The 18,048-nt window shown below is 34.3% G+C and overlaps 1 protein-coding gene across 1 annotated transcript in view; it reads left to right on the forward strand.

The window, feature by feature from the left end:
• The window catches only part of ASCC3 (activating signal cointegrator 1 complex subunit 3), a 332,797-nt gene that overhangs the window by 191,074 nt on the left and 123,675 nt on the right, over positions 1-18,048 (forward strand). The window contains exons 15-18 of the mRNA NM_001206118.2: positions 5,105-5,296; positions 5,608-5,832; positions 12,231-12,350; positions 16,497-16,661. Coding sequence (NP_001193047.1) covers positions 5,105-5,296; positions 5,608-5,832; positions 12,231-12,350; positions 16,497-16,661 — 702 coding nt within the window. The remainder of the gene's footprint in view (positions 1-5,104; positions 5,297-5,607; positions 5,833-12,230; positions 12,351-16,496; positions 16,662-18,048) is intronic.

Below are 18,048 nucleotides of genomic sequence, written 5' to 3' on the forward strand. Positions count from 1 at the left end.
AGTCCAAGGGACTCTCAGGAGTCTTCTCCAACACCACAGTTCAAAAGCATCAATTTTTCGGTGTTCAGCTTTCTTTACAGTCCAACTCTCACATCCATACATGACCACAGGAAACACCATAGCCTTGACTAGACGGGGTGTTAGGCACACTTTTATGTCTCTTGCTTTTTTTGCTTAGTGATACATCATGGAGATCTTTCAAATCAACACAGAAATATCTGATTCATTCTTTCAACAACTCCATAATATACTCCAATGTGGACATTATTTTCATTCATTTATCCTGTCTTGATGGAGACTTTTGTTGTTTCTAATTATGTTTTATTGTAAACAGTGCTACAGTAAACATTCTTGCTCATACTCTTGGCAGTTGCAACAATGTCCATTGGAAAAATTCCTGGCAGTGGAATTTATCCATCAACATGGTACATGCATTTAAAAGTTTGGCGAATGAGTGGTCCTGAATTGCCCACTAAGGAGATTGTTCCAATTTACATTTCCTGGAACAGTAACTTCCTCCTATCTAACTGCCAGCACCGAGCAGTGTTAGAATTTTTGAGTTTATGACAGATTTAAAGGCAAAAAAGATACTTCATTATTACTTTTACTGGCATTTCTTTATGAGTGAAACAGCATTTTTCACATTTGCTGTTTGAATCTCTTCTGTAAATTGCATGTACTATTATATGTGTTCAAACATTTTTCCTAGTTAACCTGTGATTTTGATTTATTTATGAATATTTTACCATGATGAGATTTTTATTAGTTTTTATAGTATTTGTCTTGCTTATAAAGGCCACACCCACTTAAACATGATTTCCTCCAGCCCTTTTTAAATTTAATTTTTAATATTTATTACTAAATCTTTGATCCATCTGGAACTTACTGCATATTGTGATGGTATTGGTTTGCATTCTCCTCGAGACCTTTCTGAGTATAATCTGAAACCTCCATAATACAGAGCGCAAGGAGAGACTGAAGACCATTCTAGATTGGTGGGTCTCAGGTTTAAAAATTAAGGGAACTTATATACAAGTAGATCTCCAAACCTACCTGCTACAATCTTAAAAGTTTATATAGAAACTTTAACGGGATTTAGTCACATACACAGTCAACACTGCATTTCTAACTAAAGGCTGTATTCTTGGCCAGCCACTAGCATAGTGAAGGCAAGCAGAGTGCACATTCCAAGGACTGGGGAAAGGATGAGGTACCTCTGATTATCTGGGCCCAGCTCGTGGGTCAAACTGGTGGTCACATCTTTTTGATGACCTCCTGAAGCAGATGAGTTTCTGAATGTCCGTGTTAAGTCGCTTCAATTGTGTATGACTCCTTGCAACCCCATGGACTATAGCCCACCAGGCTCCTCTGTCCATGGAATTTTCCAGGCAAGAATACTGGAATGGGTTGCTATTTCCTTCTCCAGGGCATCTTCCAGACCCACGGATCGAACCCATGTCTCTTACATCTCCTGCATTAGCAGGCGGGACTCTGTGTTTATTCCATTGATTATAAAATTGAATGTAACATACAAAATTCTCACATTTGCCTGAGTCAGTTTCTGAGTTTTCTCTTCTATTTCCCTGAGCTTATTGACTCTTTTCTGGTATTAAACTATTTTACTTATCCTGTTTTTATAGTATTTTTAATATGGTTTGGGATAAGCATCCTCATTATTCTTCAATTTTAGAATTTTTTTCCTGGATAAATATACAGGTATACTTTTTAGGATGTACTTCAGTATCACTTCCAAGAAATGATGTTTACCTTTTAGTTAAGTTAATATATTGATTTACAGATTACATTAGTGAGAATTGATATTTTTATCAAATCAGGTTTTTCCAACTCAAAAACAAAGCATATGATTTCAGTTGTTGAATATCCTTTGGCAGTGTTATGATGATTTCTTCATGTAGGGTTCTACCTATTTCTTGCTTTTTTCTGTTTTTGATGGCGTTTATAGATGTGATATTTTCTTCCCTTTTATTTTCTAACAAGTTATTGTTTATACATAGAAACACTTGTTTAAAATATTGATTTGGGGGACTGTCACCTTTCTGAATTCAGTCATTAGTAGTTTTTAATTAATTCTCAATTTTCTAAGTAGATGTTTATTTCATCTGCAACTAATAATTGGTTTGACTTCTTCTGTTCTAGTATTTCTACTTTTTATTATTTTCTCATGTCTAATTCCATTAAGACATTAGTTAGCTGATGTAAACAACTTTGCCTTGTTTCTAACTTTAATAGATATACTCCTAATGTTTTATGATTCAGTGTGGTTTAAAATCAATATTGTCACCTCTGCTCATTAAGATTGAATGTGGTCTTTTGTGAGCTTTCAGTGCCTTTAGATCAGCTATGTTCTTTCTCCTTTGACTCATTCATAAGCATGTCCATATAAATATATTTATAGGTATAGATAGTGCCTTGCCTTCTGGGGTTTGATGTACTTAGTTGTGATATGTTGTTTTAATGCATTGGTGAATTCTATTTTCCAAAGCTCTGTACTGTTTGATTTAATATTCTTAAGAGATATTTCTCTATTGTATTCTGTTTCCTGCTGCTTTATCAGGTTTTACTATCAGTGCTATTACACTGTCTCTGTAAGATTAATTTTTAGACTTCTATTTCTGTGCTCTAAGGTCCCTAACTAACACTAGAATTAATTTGTTTTTAAAAAGGATGAAAACCTAAATGTTAGACAGCCTTTAAATTTTCTTCCATTGCTCTTATTACAATTTTCTATCAGTTTTAATATAAATGTTAGTCACATATTTTCCTAGAGCCGATCAGGGGGTCTGATCTACCAGGGGCTGTAGGAGGGGGAGGGTTTAACTATAAAGAAATAACAAGAGAATTTGAGGGGGTGTGTAAAGGAACTGTTTGTATCATTATTATGGTAGTTACACAGTTTGAACATATAGTAAAGTTCATAGAACCATACACCAAAAGTGAAAAGATAATTTGACTATACGATAATTTTTTAAATAAGGTTTTAAAGCATACTTATCCCTGGATCTCTTTCCCAAGATTTCTCATTTATTTCTATTGTGAACTAGGCTAGATCAAAAACAGCAGATTCAGGTTCAAAGATAGTTGAGAAAGACCAACCCAGTCTTACTTTAAGATTGTTGTCACTTCAGGTCTCTACTGAAGTAATATAATAAAAAAAAGCAACAGCACAGAATATCAGTGAGAATAGAGACAAAGGAGAAGTGACCCCTGGGACCTCTTGGTTGCTTACAGAGACCAAGCTGGTTGATCCCTCCTGGTCAGGGTGGGAGGTGCTGTGTCAGCTCCCCATGAGCCATCTACTACCTTCTAGGAATATTCTGCACCACAGTTACATATTTCCAGGTTCAGCTTCTTACTGTGTCATGGTGTCACAACTCAAGGATTTTGACTAAAATCTGCATTTATAACAAGCCTATCAAGATATTCCAGTTCAGGAGTCCACAAACAACAGATGCACCCAAAAGAGCCATCCAGCGGTATGATTTGTTCTGAATGTCTCTAAGCAGTATTTTTCAGTTTCCTCTGTTAGCTCTGAATATTCGTTCACTCATGAATGAGTGAAGAAATGAAGTAGGTAAAATGTTTTTATTTTTCTACCTTGACCTCGCGAAGGAGCTTTGTTAGATATTAGCAAATACTCCATAACACGGAGACCGAAATACTCCATAACATGGAGCCTGTATTTGTGAGATTGACATTAACACATCTAAAAGAATTAAAGTTAAGGCAATATGATCCTTAACTTAAGGCCAATGTAGATAATCATAAAGTGTGCATATAAAATTATTTGTAAAAGGCTGACCACACTGCACAAAAATGAAGTAATACCCTCCTCATGAAATTTTAAAAAGGTAAATCTTTTTGTGTATATATTTCCAAGTTGTTATTTACTTGGCTGGCCACTAGATGGTGCGGTTTGTTAATTTATTCTCTTCCATTTTATATTCGAAGCAGATTTCATGACGTGCGGTTTTCACAGATCATTTTCTTAATTATTATTAACTTCGAAGTTTCAGATTTTAAGAGATAGTCAGTGTGATGAAGTCAGTGCTAGAACCCTGTTCCCTGCCAGTGTAGTGCACCTTACATAAAAACTATGGAAAACACTTTCAAAAGAAGCTATCAAGATGCTGATCTTGAAATTTTCGGAGCAGCAGCAAACAAGCCAGGATGTGGTGCCCAAACAGAAATTTTGAGCACTTATGTTAGTCTTTAATTTTGCTGAAAAAATGTCTCCATTGTACGATGAGCTATCAGTGAATTTTAAAAGATTTGCTGTAGCACTTACACAAATTACAGATAAGTGGACCAGACCCCACATCTGAGCTCAGACCAGGCCAAAGACCAGCCCTCAGAAGCGGGTTAGTATATTCAGGGCAGATGTAAAGTTGAGGAGATAAGACAGGTGGCTGGTGCCCTCCTGTCAGAGATCAGCAGGAACACAGGTGTGAGGGGGAGCACAGCTGGGCTTATTGGCTCATTATCATGAGGAGTGCGTGCCCAGCCGAACCAGGGGCATCTCAGTAAGGGGGAGAGGTTTCCAAGGCAGTGAGTCTAGAACAGACAGTGTGAAGACCTCAAGGCAGGTGTGGATTTGTTTAAAAAAAAAAAAAAAAAAGGACCTTAGAGAAAAAGCCAGTATTTGTGTCTGGCATGAGTAAGTGGGGTTTGGGGATGGGAATGATTTCTGTAGGTCTTGCATGGTAAGGACTCTGGCCTTTACTCTGAATGAGTTGGAACCCACTGAGAATTACGCTTGCTTCTAATAGACTTCTTTTGGAAGAATACACAAGGTAATACTGATTGATTACAGGAAGAGGACACCTGAGTGAAAGGAACACTTGATTTTAACTTCTTTCCTTTTGGATTTTGTGCCATGTTCAAGGTTACCTATTTTTTAAGATAGCTGAAATATAATTTTAAGTGATCTTGTATAACACATTATATACTAAAACTTAGTAAGACCTTAAGATGCTTAACAATAATTCTATGCTCTCTTTGATAAACTTATTCAGGAGACATGCTAAATAACAATTGCTTTTAAATGCTAAATAACACTTTTATGTTTTGTTGCTTTCTACTCTAGGTGCAAAAGTCAAGAAATAGACAAGTACGAGAATTATTTCCAGATGGTTTTAGTATTCATCACGCAGGCATGCTTCGGCAGGACAGAAATTTGGTTGAAAGCTTGTTTTCTAATGGGCATATCAAAGTCCTAGTCTGTACGGCTACATTAGCCTGGGGTGTCAATCTTCCTGCTCATGCTGTTATTATTAAGGTGAGAGCTTACCTTCCTTTTTGCATGGATTTGAGATATCTTAAAACAAACCTGTGGGTTGATTTATTTAGAAAATTATTGTGATTTGGCTGCTTCAGTGACTTTGAATGTTATTCATATAAGGTCAGAATTATTTTCTCCAAAAGAATCTAGTTTATATTGTGAAAATTTAACTCTATCACAGATAATGAAAGGATTAGTTAAAGTACACTTTTGAGATCTTGCCATATTTGCCTAATTTCAGTATTCAAGTCATCAGGTTTATATTTGTGTGTGTTTATGTAAATTTTTATTAACTTTCCCTCATCTAGGGAACACAAATATATGCTGCAAAAAGAGGCTCCTTTGTTGACCTTGGAATTTTAGATGTCATGCAGATATTTGGTCGAGCCGGAAGACCACAATTTGACAAATTTGGAGAAGGAATCATCATAACAACCCATGATAAACTCAGCCATTACCTCTCTTTGCTCACTCAACAAAACCCGATTGAGAGCCAGTTTCTGGAAAGCCTTGCAGATAATCTAAATGCAGAGGTAAGAGCTAATAAGCAAAAGGTTGGAATGGAATCATCAGCTTCAAGAAAGACTAAGAGAAATAAAGGTTGAGTTGATTGCTATTTTGTAATATTTAATAATACATTTTATTTCATACACAGTCATGAGACACAAGAGGTGGAATGGTGATATCCTTGATTAGATCAGAGCAATATAAAATGCAAATGAGAACTGATAACAACTCATTGCTAAAAGACTGCTTTTAAGTCATGAGGTTTTGTGAAAGGACAGAAATCTAACCACAGCTATACACACTAAGGAAATAGTAATAAAAACAACTGTGTTCATACAAACTTTTATAAAGTTTATTATGAAGTATTTGATAAAGTTTTTATAAGGTTAATAAAGCTCTTCTGTTTTAGCTCATTCGATTAACTTTGTTATAGAAAATATGATTGCTTAAATTGAGCTACAGTATTATAATTTATTTCACTGTGATGTGTTTTTGTGTTCAGATTTAACTAGCAGACCCTGGAACCCTAGGTAACATCTTAACTGGTAAAGAGGATAAACATTCTAAATTTAAGAACCTGTGTGTCAAACAATCAAACAAGTTTTTGCTGTTCTTATGGCATTTTTTATTGTTGTGCTGTCACTCAACACTTTTCTGTCTCTACATCCCTTCTTACTATTCAAGTTGACTCAGTTTTTGAAAGTAGGTGGAATATAACTATTAAATACATGAATAAGTGAAATATTTGAAGTATTGTAGAAATTTCACTTAGATCTATTGATCTGATCTACAAGTCTTTTTAGAGGATGAAACACACACTGCAATTCCTCTGTTAAGGAGTATATAGTCCAGAATGGGAGAAAAAGATACAAAAACGCAGTGCAATAGTGTTGGTAGGTAATAAAGTTCTAAAGAAGGATTCAGTAGAAGGAGAAAACACCTTTGGCCCCAGCCTATCAAGAAAGGCTTTGTTCATGAAGGTGATAAAACTTGATCTGGGTTCAGAAAGTTAGGTAAGGGTTAGAAGATCTAGTTGGAAGTTAGAAAAAAAATCAGGAAAGATGCTGCTTTGTAGCAGCAAAATTATAAGAAAATAAAAAAATTAGAAAATTAATTATGATGTAGGGATTGTCTCCAAAACAAATACTATAACTCAGTTTTTATCCTCATTGCCTACTATAATGGCATGGTTTTAATAATTAGGTCTTGGGTCACTGGGATCTATGATAGAATAGTCTGTTGTACAAAGACAGTAATAGTAGCAATGGACTGAGGATGTGCCAACCCGCTGGATACTTTTTGTATATTCTCTCAGTACTGATGCTCAGGAGATATTGTTCTCAGATAGATAACTGGCCCAAAGCTCATGCAGGTACTAATTTTTGAAACTAGTACTGTTCAAACTCAAGTCTTTTTAACCACAAAAATAGTCTTTTTATTATAGCCTAGATTTCAATTATATAAAATGTGGTAAGTTAAAAATTAATACATTTCTCTATATTAATTAACCTACCATTTGCCACCTTCTGAGACCAGGACTAAATATTTTCCAAAATGGCAGTAATCATTTCTCTTAATTACAATAAAAAGCAAGATACAATTTTATGTATAATGTTTTATATATAAACATTTTGTATAATGTTTTATATATAAACATTTTATATAATGTTTATATAGTTATACTGTTTTATATAATGTTTCTAGAAAAGCATATTAAGAAAGCCTACATCTTTGTAAACTTAGAATTATTTTCCTTGATAGCTTTTTGTAAGTGGTAGACACCAAATAGTGATGCTTTTATGCAAAAGACACAGATGAGTAACTCTTGTCCTCAGGAATTCTTTTTCTTATGGACTATAAAATTCCATCATCAGTGAAACTATTTGGTCAATTCCTGAGAAATTAAAAATGAATTGTAGCCCACAGATTCACTTCATATTCATAAACTACTTATTAGTGTTTGTCATTTTCAGAAATGTCAACTGTCTGGAACCGTAATTCCATTTAATACTATAAATAACATTCAAATAACAAAACATATACCTTGAAATTTTTTGCTAATATAGTGAAGTATAGCCATTGCTAAATTTTCTTCATCTTATTTTGTCTACTAGACTAGTTCCCAATTAAAGTAAATTTTCTTTAAGGAAACAAATTCCCTTAAATTATAGTTTGAATGTGAAATTAAATTTGGTAATCTGTGGAAGCCAAGTGTGAAATTAGTTTATACAATGAATGTGTGCTGTGCTCTCAAGGTAATGAGTTTTTCAGTCTTTAGATTCCCAAAATCTTTGCCAGACTGTATAGCAACAATGATCAACACCAAGGTCATGTTAGATTAGGAATGTTGCCCAGACTGCTATCCTTGAACACTAGTTTAGAAGAACTGGAGAAAGTATTCCATCAAGCAGTCATTTTAATGCAGACATTTTATGAGGCATCTTTGCTAATTGATCCCTAATCGGGCTGACCGCCTAATACTAACTAATGCCAAAAGGTCAGAAGTTCCGGCCCTATATATACCATTTCATTCTGCTCTGTTAGAAACACTGAAGCATGTTTGAGGCTTATGAAAATTTATTCAGCAGACGTGACTGGGTACCTCGTCTGTGCCAGTGCCGTGTGGTCCATACTTTAAAATGTGTTAATCTTTCTGTAAGTGTACATACATTCTTTGTACAGAGTTCCTCGCATCTACACAGCAGTGCATGTGCGTATACGTGCTCAGTCGTGTCTGACTCTTTGTGACTGCATGGACTCTAGACCCCAGGCCCCTCTGTCTATCATCCTCTGTCCATCTCCGCAGGGTATAATACAAGCACTTTGTCTTTGGATTTATGGCCTCGGTAGCCTGACATCTTCCCAGTTCTGACTCTGGTTACTTTCCAGAACGGCTCTTCTGCTCTAGATAGGCTCTCAGTCCATTTGCTTCACCTGTACAGCACTCATCTTCCCATGTTTAAATTAGGAATAGTATCACTAGATTGTTGTGAAAGGCTAACAAACACCTGTGCCAAGTTGTTATTCAGTACAAGATTATACCACTATATTACTTCATAGTCCCTTTATGCTCAGCCCCAAGTATACTTGCTACCCACACAAATTTTAGTGGAATAAATAAACAAATAGTGGTATAAATGTTGTTTGCATACATGTACTAGAGGGATTTGTGTATGCATATGTATTTATCTAAATATGATTATTACATTTGCTTGTTTAGTTTTATTTTATTTCAACTAGCTTTTTAAAAAGCACATACAAATAAACAAGGTAACTGTAATGACTAAAGTTTAAGTAGATAAATCAGATACAAAATGATACTTTGAGCCTTCTAAATCACTAAAGTTGAAATAGATTATTTTTTTCCTCTTTTACTTAGCACTTAAATCTCTGTTACACTATATACTAATGGCACTTTTATAAGTTATACATGTTAGGTGTTTTTCTTTAAAAGCATTTTTGAATACATATTGTGTCCTAGGCACTGTGGATAATGGTTTCATAGATGTCATCTTAACTAGTTACATGTATCTCACCTAAGGGACTACAGAACTTCTTAAGACGAGGCACCAGGCTATATTTATTGCCATATCCATTGTACTTGACTTACTGGCTTCTTGTATGATTATTGGGATGAATGAATAAATTTCAGAGAGATACTATGAAAAATACTTGTTCTGTGTAAGCCTCCTATCAGATCAGATCAGTAGCTATTGCTGCTGCTAAGTCGCTTCAGTCATGTCCGAGTCTGTGCGACCCCATAGACGGCAACCCACCAGGCTCCTCCGTCCCCGGGATTCTCCAGGCAAGAACACTGGAATGGGTTGCCATTTGCTTCTCCAATGCATGAAAGTGAAAAGTGAAAGTGAAATCGCTCAGTTGTGTCCAACTCTTAGCGACCCCATGGTCTGCAGCCTACCAGGCTCCTCCGGCCATGGATTTTCCAGGCAAGAGTACTGGAGTTGGGTGCCATTGCCTTCTCCAAGTAGCTACTAGGAGACCACACATATTTGCAAGTAAATTTTTATTGTTGTCACTAGGTGGCATTCAAGGATTAATCTCACAGTATGATGTACCATCATAAATTTACATTCATTTTTCTGAGTAGTCTTTTCCTTTTTGGTGAACATTTGAAAGACTTGTATTACTTGATCCAGGTTTTGCTACCTACTTGGTCTTTTCCTTTATTCTTATCAGTGCCCAGCAACAGCTAATTACCAATTATTGTTAATTTATTCTCTGATTTTGAAAGTAATATAAAGTTTATTTTATTTTTTATAAAATTTTCTACTCAGGAGTTGTGTGATGTTATTTTAAAATATCTATAAATGATAAGGGAATTGATACAATCCAACTCAAATAATAGAATTAAAAATGGAGAATGCTATAGGATATCTTGCCATATTATCTAACTAGTTTCCTTTGCCTAAGCAGACTAAAAAATGTTTAACTGTGATGTTTGTACATATTTAGGAAGTCTTGTAGAACTCACTCCTTAGGTAAATTTTAATTCTTGTTACACTTTGTTTTGTAGAAAGTCTTACAGTTCACATTTTAATAAATGTGTATGTTTACTTACACTGTGGTCAGTTTTAGTCATTGGTTAATATGTAATGTAAATTTTTTTGTTCTTTCCAGCTTTATGGAGTTATAATTGACATGACATTGTAAGTTTAAGGTTATACAGTGCAATAATTTGACACACATATGTATTTGTGAAATGTTCACCCCATAAAGTTAGTGAACACTTCCTTCACCTCATGTAATGACCATTTTGTCTGTTGTTATGTTGAGAGCACTAAAGCTTTACTCTCATATCAACTTTCACGTATAGAGTACAATAGGATTACCTATAGTCATGATGCTATACATTAGATCCCCAGAGCTTACTCATGTGCCTGAAAATTTGTACCCTTTAACCAACATCTCATTTTCCTTACCCCTCAACTCCTGGCTACCACCATTCTGCTGTTTATGAATTTGGTGTTTTTAGATTCTGTATATAAAGGAGATCATACAGTATTGTCTTTCTCTGACATATATCAAGATAGTGTAATTTTTTTAAAAGATAGTCAGCATCTGCCTTGTCATTTATTTAGTTTTGGTCATTTATTTAAGGATGAATAGTATGATATAATACTATAATGGTATTAAATTGCTATATGTCATCTCCAACTAAATAAAGATAGCTAAGCCTACACATACTTACTTTACAAAATTAATTATGCAGAATGTAAATTATAATATGAAAATAAAGCAAACATTAATGGTTATTTTCTTTAATATTTTATACTAAAATAACAGGATTTATTTTTCCTTCTTGTCTCCTAAAATTTGGTTATTTAGGGTGGAGACCATCAGTTATCCTTTGATTAAAGTATTACGATGTAAAAATTTTTTCAGGCACAAATTCAGGAAAAATTATTCAAATCTGAAGTGGCATAACTTGGATAAATTTGTTAATTAAAATGAACACTCTAAATAGAAGCAAAATGACTACCTATAGATCCAGTGTCTAAAAAAGTGTATTTTTAAGATTTTTCACTGCAGTTCTGTGTTAAGATCATTTTCTAGCAATTCCATTCATTACACAGATTTTATATGTTATCATTGTTTTAAAATTATTAACTTTGGTTTCATTAAATTACCATATTATAAAGTTATATTAAAATGCTATGTTTAAAAATTTCAGATTATAATCTAAAGAAATACCAGTGTTTATTATAATTCAAATTTATAAATAACTATTTTCTCCCTAAGATAAGTTTACCAATAAAAAGATTAAAACCACTCCCTGTTCTTGTATGAATTTTGAGGTATATATGTTATTAATATGTATAAATCCCAATAAAATATTTGTGCCAAAATTATTGCATTTACCATTGTATTTATATTATATATTTATACTAGTTATGCTGCAAATGGGAATCTTTAGAGGAAAAAAATTAATGTTATGATACCCTTTGTTATTTTGGTGATGACAGTATACAAAATCACAATAAAGAGGGATAAAATCATCAATATTATGTTTTATTTGTGGTACAGTTACATTTAAAACTATCAATAATGTTGTCACATTAAATGAAGCCAAGATTTAAAAGAAACAAGAAGAAGAAGAATTAATGAATACCAAAATGTTTTTAATACTATATAAAATTAAACGGGAAAAATAATCCAATGCAATAATAGTAAGTAAGGTCAGTTTTGGCAGGTAGCATATCTAATGTACTGTTCTCAAATGAAGCAGGGCTGATTTTTAATTAATTGGAGAAATGTCATGGCCAATAATTATGCTTACCTTCTTTTAAATACATCATAGTGATGCATTTTAAAAACTTAGCTTTTGACAAAATGGTCCTTGATGCAATGTTTATATTCAACTTTAATGCATTAGTTTAATTTTTGTTATATTTTTGATTTGCAGATTGCTCTGGGAACGGTTACTAATGTGGAAGAAGCAGTGAAGTGGATAAGCTACACTTATCTTTATGTACGGATGAGAGCAAATCCATTAGTATATGGCATCAGCCACAAGGCTTATCAGGTAAAAAAACTCATTTATTAAAAAAAGAAAGTCAGACCTCCTTTTTAGTTCTCTAATCCTTTCATGGTATGAGGATAAATATTTGCTATTTCTGCTTCATCTGAAAAGAGTTAGGTACCTGTAAGAAAAACAGAGCTTTAATCTTTTTATAGAAAATACTGATGTTCAAGTTGGATTTAGAAAAGGCAGAGGAACCAGATATCAAATTGCTAACATCCACTGGATCATCGAAAAAGCAAGAGTTACAGAAAAACATCTACTTCTGCTTTATTAACTATGCCAAAACCTTTAACTGTTTGGATCACAATAAACTGAAAAATTCTGAAAGAGATGGGAATACCAAACCACCTGACCTGCCTCTTGAGAAATCTGTATGCAGGTCAGGATGCAACAGTTAGAACTGGACATGGAACAACAGACTGGTTCCAAATCAGGAAAAGAGTATGTCAAGTCTGTATATTGTCACCCTGCTTATTTAACTTATACTCAGAATACATTATGAGAAACACTGGACTGGATGAAGCACAAGCTGGAATCAAGATTGCCGGGAGAAATATCAATAACCTCAGATATGCAGATGACACCACCCTTATGGAGGAAAGTGAAGAAGAACTAAAGAGCCTCTTGATGAAAGTGAAAAAGGAGAGTGAAAAAGTCAGCTTAAAACTCAACATTCAGAAAACTAAGAATATGAAATTTGTTCCCACCACTTCATGGCAAATAGATGGGAAGACAATGGAAGTAGTGGCAGACTTAATTTTGGGGGGCTCCAAAATCACTGCAGATGGGGACTGCAGCCATGAAATTAAAAGATGCTTGCTCCTTGGAAGAAAAGTTATAACTAACCTAGATAGCATTTTGATAAGCAGAGACACTACTTTGCCAACAAAGGTCTGTCTAGTCAAAGCTGTGGTTTTTCTAGTAGTCATGTATGGATGTGAGAGATGGACTATAAAGAAAGCTGAGTACTGAAGAATTGATGCTTTTGAACTGTGGTGTTGGAGAGTCCCCTGGACTGTAAGGAGATCCAACCAGTCCATCCTAAAGGAAATCAGTCCTGAATATTCATTGGAAAGACTGATGCTGAAGTTGAAACTCCAATACTTTGGCCACCTGATGCAAAGAACTGACTCATTTGAAAAGACCCTTATGCTGGGAAAGATTGAAGGCAGGAGGAGAAGGGGACAACAGAGGTTGAGATGGTTGGATGGCATCACCAACTCAGTGAACATGAGTTTGAGCAGGCTCTGAGAGTTGGTGATAGACAGGGAGGCCTGGCATGCTACAGCCCATGGGGTTGCAGAGTCGGAAACGACTGAACAACTGAACTGAACTGAAGGAAAATTAATTTTATCCCCTGTAATTATTTTACTTTCTTTATACCTCTTTTCTACTGATACTAATGATCTTTATGTTGTTAATCAATTTAGTATTCAGATGAGTTTCCATTTGATACTACTATTTTGCTATGATTTTTTTAAACTATTTTTTTAATTTAGTTTTTGGAATAAATTAGACATGAGGAAACTTATAGACTACTTTTAATAATAGGCTGATGTTGTATACAGTATGTTCCTCTTATCAAATCCTTCTAAGTCCTTGTTCCTAAGTTAAAAATAGCATTTATGAGTTACTATCTTAACAGTTTGGAGGCTGAATCGGTCCTGCTGAGAACATAGACTGAGAATCAAATGCATGTGGTCACAGCTCTTCCTACAAACTTCACAGCTGTGTGGTCCACATAGCTTACAGATTCTGTGAGATCTTGTCTTTTCTTTAAAACTCTGCTTTATACCCTGTAAATGCTTCCTAATTGCAGATAAAATCCAGTTATTCTCTAATGAATATACTATTTCACCACCATCATATCGATATTCACATGGTGTTAAATCAAAATTAGAAGAAAAGGTTGAATTTAACTCAGAATTATAGTCTTCCTCCAGTCATTAATTATGTTGGCTTAGTTTGTATATATATTCCATGGTGTTATCAAAGCTTCCCTGGTAGCTTAGATAGTTAAGAATCTGCCCGCAATGTGGGAGACCCAGTTTCAATCCCTGGATCGGGAGAATCCCCTGGAGAAAGAAATAGCAGCCCACTCTAGATTCTTGCCTGGAGAATTCCATGGACAGAGGAACCTGGTGGGCTTCAGCCCATGGGGTTGCAAAGAGCTGGACATGACTGATCAATTAACATTACGTTAACATTATAGTTTTCCTCCATTTATAAATAATAATGGCTTAGTTTGTGTATACATTCCATGGTGTTATCAAAGCAGATGGCTATCTTTTTTCTTCTTTATTTTTCCTTTTCATATACAGTAAATGTGATCATGGAGAACTTTTGAAACTTAAGATTTAGGAGGGGGAAATAAAAATAACAGCAACAACTAGTTACGAAGCTGTTCATCTGAAATCACTTTATTTGTATATTAAATACTTAGGTTTACTCTTTTACTTAATACCTAAGTATTAAGATATCTAATACTCAGGTATCTTCTTTTACAGCCAGATTGCTATCAGCTATAAAATGTAGATGTGTTGTAACCTGTAACTTTATACATTTTAAAGAATAAGGCACTAGCTTATTACAGATACAGGCTTTGTGAGACAGGTCAATGGTACTATGAAAGTATTCTGAAGGAGTAAATTTAGGAAGACAAAACACAACTTGGTTTTTTTTTTTTCCATGGGCTAAAGCATCTCAAATCTCAACATAAACATACCAATTGATTTCTCTTAAAGTACCAGGTTAATATCAGAAGTCATTTTTATATGATTTTCTAGTATAAAAAAGTGACTTTTTTTCCCCCTTCTGAGGTACATGGTTTTATAGCCTTCACAGTTCAGATAACTAACCTTTTTTCTGACCTACGTGTTTTTATTACCCAATAAGAATTTACAGCTATAAAACTCATGTGAACTAACACAAATAATTTAATACTTTAATTCTTTTTAGTGGTTTAGTAATATGTGATTAATAACATGGTTTTATAAGGTAAACCTGAAACATGTATTATGTCACTTAGTGAAAATATTTAAGACCTTTTTGGGACTTCCCCAGTCGTCCAATGGTTGAGACTTTGCCTTCCAGCACAGGAGGTAAGGATTTGATCCCAGGTCTGGGAGCAAAGACTCCACATGCCTCGCGGCTGAAAAACCAAAACCTTAAAAACAAACAAACAAAGAAAAACCCCACAAGCAATGTAACAAATTCAATAAAGACTTAAAAAAAAAAAACTTTCTGTATTTGCTAATATGACTCTTGATTCCACCTTACTTCCCTACAGTTGATTTTCCTTTGCCTCATTTTTTTCTGATTTATTCATTTTTTGTAGCTATATTTGGTGCATGAACAAGTTGATATAAAAATCTGTTAGAACAAATAGTAGGAGTATTAACTCATAAATTGATTTCTGAAGTATTTTATACTTCCCCTCACCCCTTGGAAGGTCATACTTCACTTTATTGCTTGTGGCCAGACTGCAATCTTCAGGACTTGGTGTGTGTACCTGTATGTGTGTCTGTATACATATATTTACACACACATATCTTAGTAACAAGAACATTTATTAATATCCAGTGTTAATGTCCTTTCTGCTTAGAAAAATACTGCAAAGTGGTTTTCCCACCACAGTTATGAAAATTGTTAGAACACTAAAACCATGCTTTTTAAAAGATAACTTTTCATTTATTTTTATATACCCTTATTTCAGCAGAGGAAAGCATTCTCACTATCATTTCTTAAAACAGCTGATAAAGCAGGACTATGATTTGGTATTTTATAATTCTTATTTATTTTAGTGTGGGAGGGAGAAAACAATGATTTTTTTCATGTATCTAATTTCTAATCCTGATTAATCTTAAAGATTATAAGACTATACAGAAATTTTAGATTCTAAAATTTACTATCTGAAAACAATATACAGATTGATAATTTTCATTAATTTTAAAAGCTTTCTTTATATATGAAATAAAATATTTTCTAATTGTTCTAACTTTTTAAAAATGTATTCTTTTAACATTGTAATAAAAATGTATGCTAAAGCATCAATAGAAACATTTAATTTCCATAAATAGATATACCTTTGCAAATGATGACTGAACAATTAGTCAAGTGTTTTTTTGTTTGTTTTTTTTCCTATAGATTGACCCAACATTAGCAAAGCACCGAGAACAGTTGGTCATCGAAGTTGGACGGAAACTAGACAAAGCTCGGATGATTCGTTTTGAGGAGCGAACTGGATATTTCTCCTCAACTGATTTGGGTCGAACTGCTAGCCACTACTATATTAAATACAACACTATTGAGGTATTATACTGAGTGGAACAAATAGAATAATGTGTCTGTTTTTAAATGTATATACTTTCTGGACTTCAGAATATAATATTACTATGGAACAAAATTCATTTAACTTTTAGGAATTCAACAACATGCACTCAGTAAAGATAAAAAAAAAATAGCACTTTAAATATTCAGGACCTTCTTGCCATCCTGCTCTATGAGTATGTCCCAAGCTGTAGATGAACCCAAGCCTAAAACCATTGAGCATATTAGACCTGGGGAATACAGTGGGGACTGTTGGCTTATTGATGTCCATGAATAAGAAGTTGAAAAGTTAATTACAAATTATTGAGAAACACTGACCAAAAAGGATTATAAAAACTAATAAAAATATTAGGGCACTCAGCTGTACTATTTGGACAGTTTAAGAGATTACTCAAAGGTAATTTGTACTACACAGTGGTATCCTTGCCTGTTGCCTTTTAATGTAATCTTATGTAAGGTAGAGTACCACCATAATATCTACATTTTAAATAGTACATACTTGTCTTCATGTGTATTTATATACCTATGTATGTACCTTCATTGGAGAGGGAAATGGCAATCCACTTCAGTATTCTTGCCTAGAGAATCCATGGACAGAGGAGCCTGGTGGGCTATATATAGTCCATGGGGTCTTAGAGTCAGACACGACTGAGCGACTAACACGCACACACACGTACCTTCAGGTATTACTACATGGTAAAACTTAACAGTGATTACCTGTGAAGAGAGGATTTAAATTTGAATGGAGGGAGATAGATCAAGGTGAAATTTACTCATTACTCTTTTTATAGAGAGAAGGTTTGAATTTTCTATGTTCACTTTTATTTTTGTTCTTAAAATTGTTTCTTAAATGAAAAAGTAATAGAAATCACTTAAGATGAGATTTCTTCAAGAATATGAACACCAAAGCCTGTATGAAAGTTGTGTACGTGTTAAATGTTTTGTACTTATTTAACATCTGCTTATGCATATAACATGTTTCAGAAAACATTTTCATGTGCTTAATAGCTTTTCCTCCCTTGCCACATTCATATCTCCTGTTTCTATAGCACTTTGTGTGTGTGTGTGTGTGTGTGTGTGTGTGCGCTCAATCATTCAGTCATGTCTGACTCTTTGTGACCCGGTGGACTGTAGCCCACCAGGCTCCCCTGTCCTTTGGATTTTCCATGTGAGAATACTGGAGTGGATTGCATCCTCTTCTCCAGGGGATCTTCCCAGCCTAGGAATTGAGGAGCATCTCCTGCAGCTCCTGCATTGGCAGGTGGATTCATTACCATTGCATCACCTGGGAAGTCCCATATATCACTTTGAAAGTGTGAGTCACTCAGTCATGTCCGACTTTATGCAATCCCATGGACTGTAGCCTTCC

This window comes from Bos taurus, chromosome 9, assembly GCF_002263795.3.
Source record: "Bos taurus isolate L1 Dominette 01449 registration number 42190680 breed Hereford chromosome 9, ARS-UCD2.0, whole genome shotgun sequence".
Taxonomy (NCBI): Eukaryota; Metazoa; Chordata; class Mammalia; order Artiodactyla; family Bovidae; genus Bos; species Bos taurus.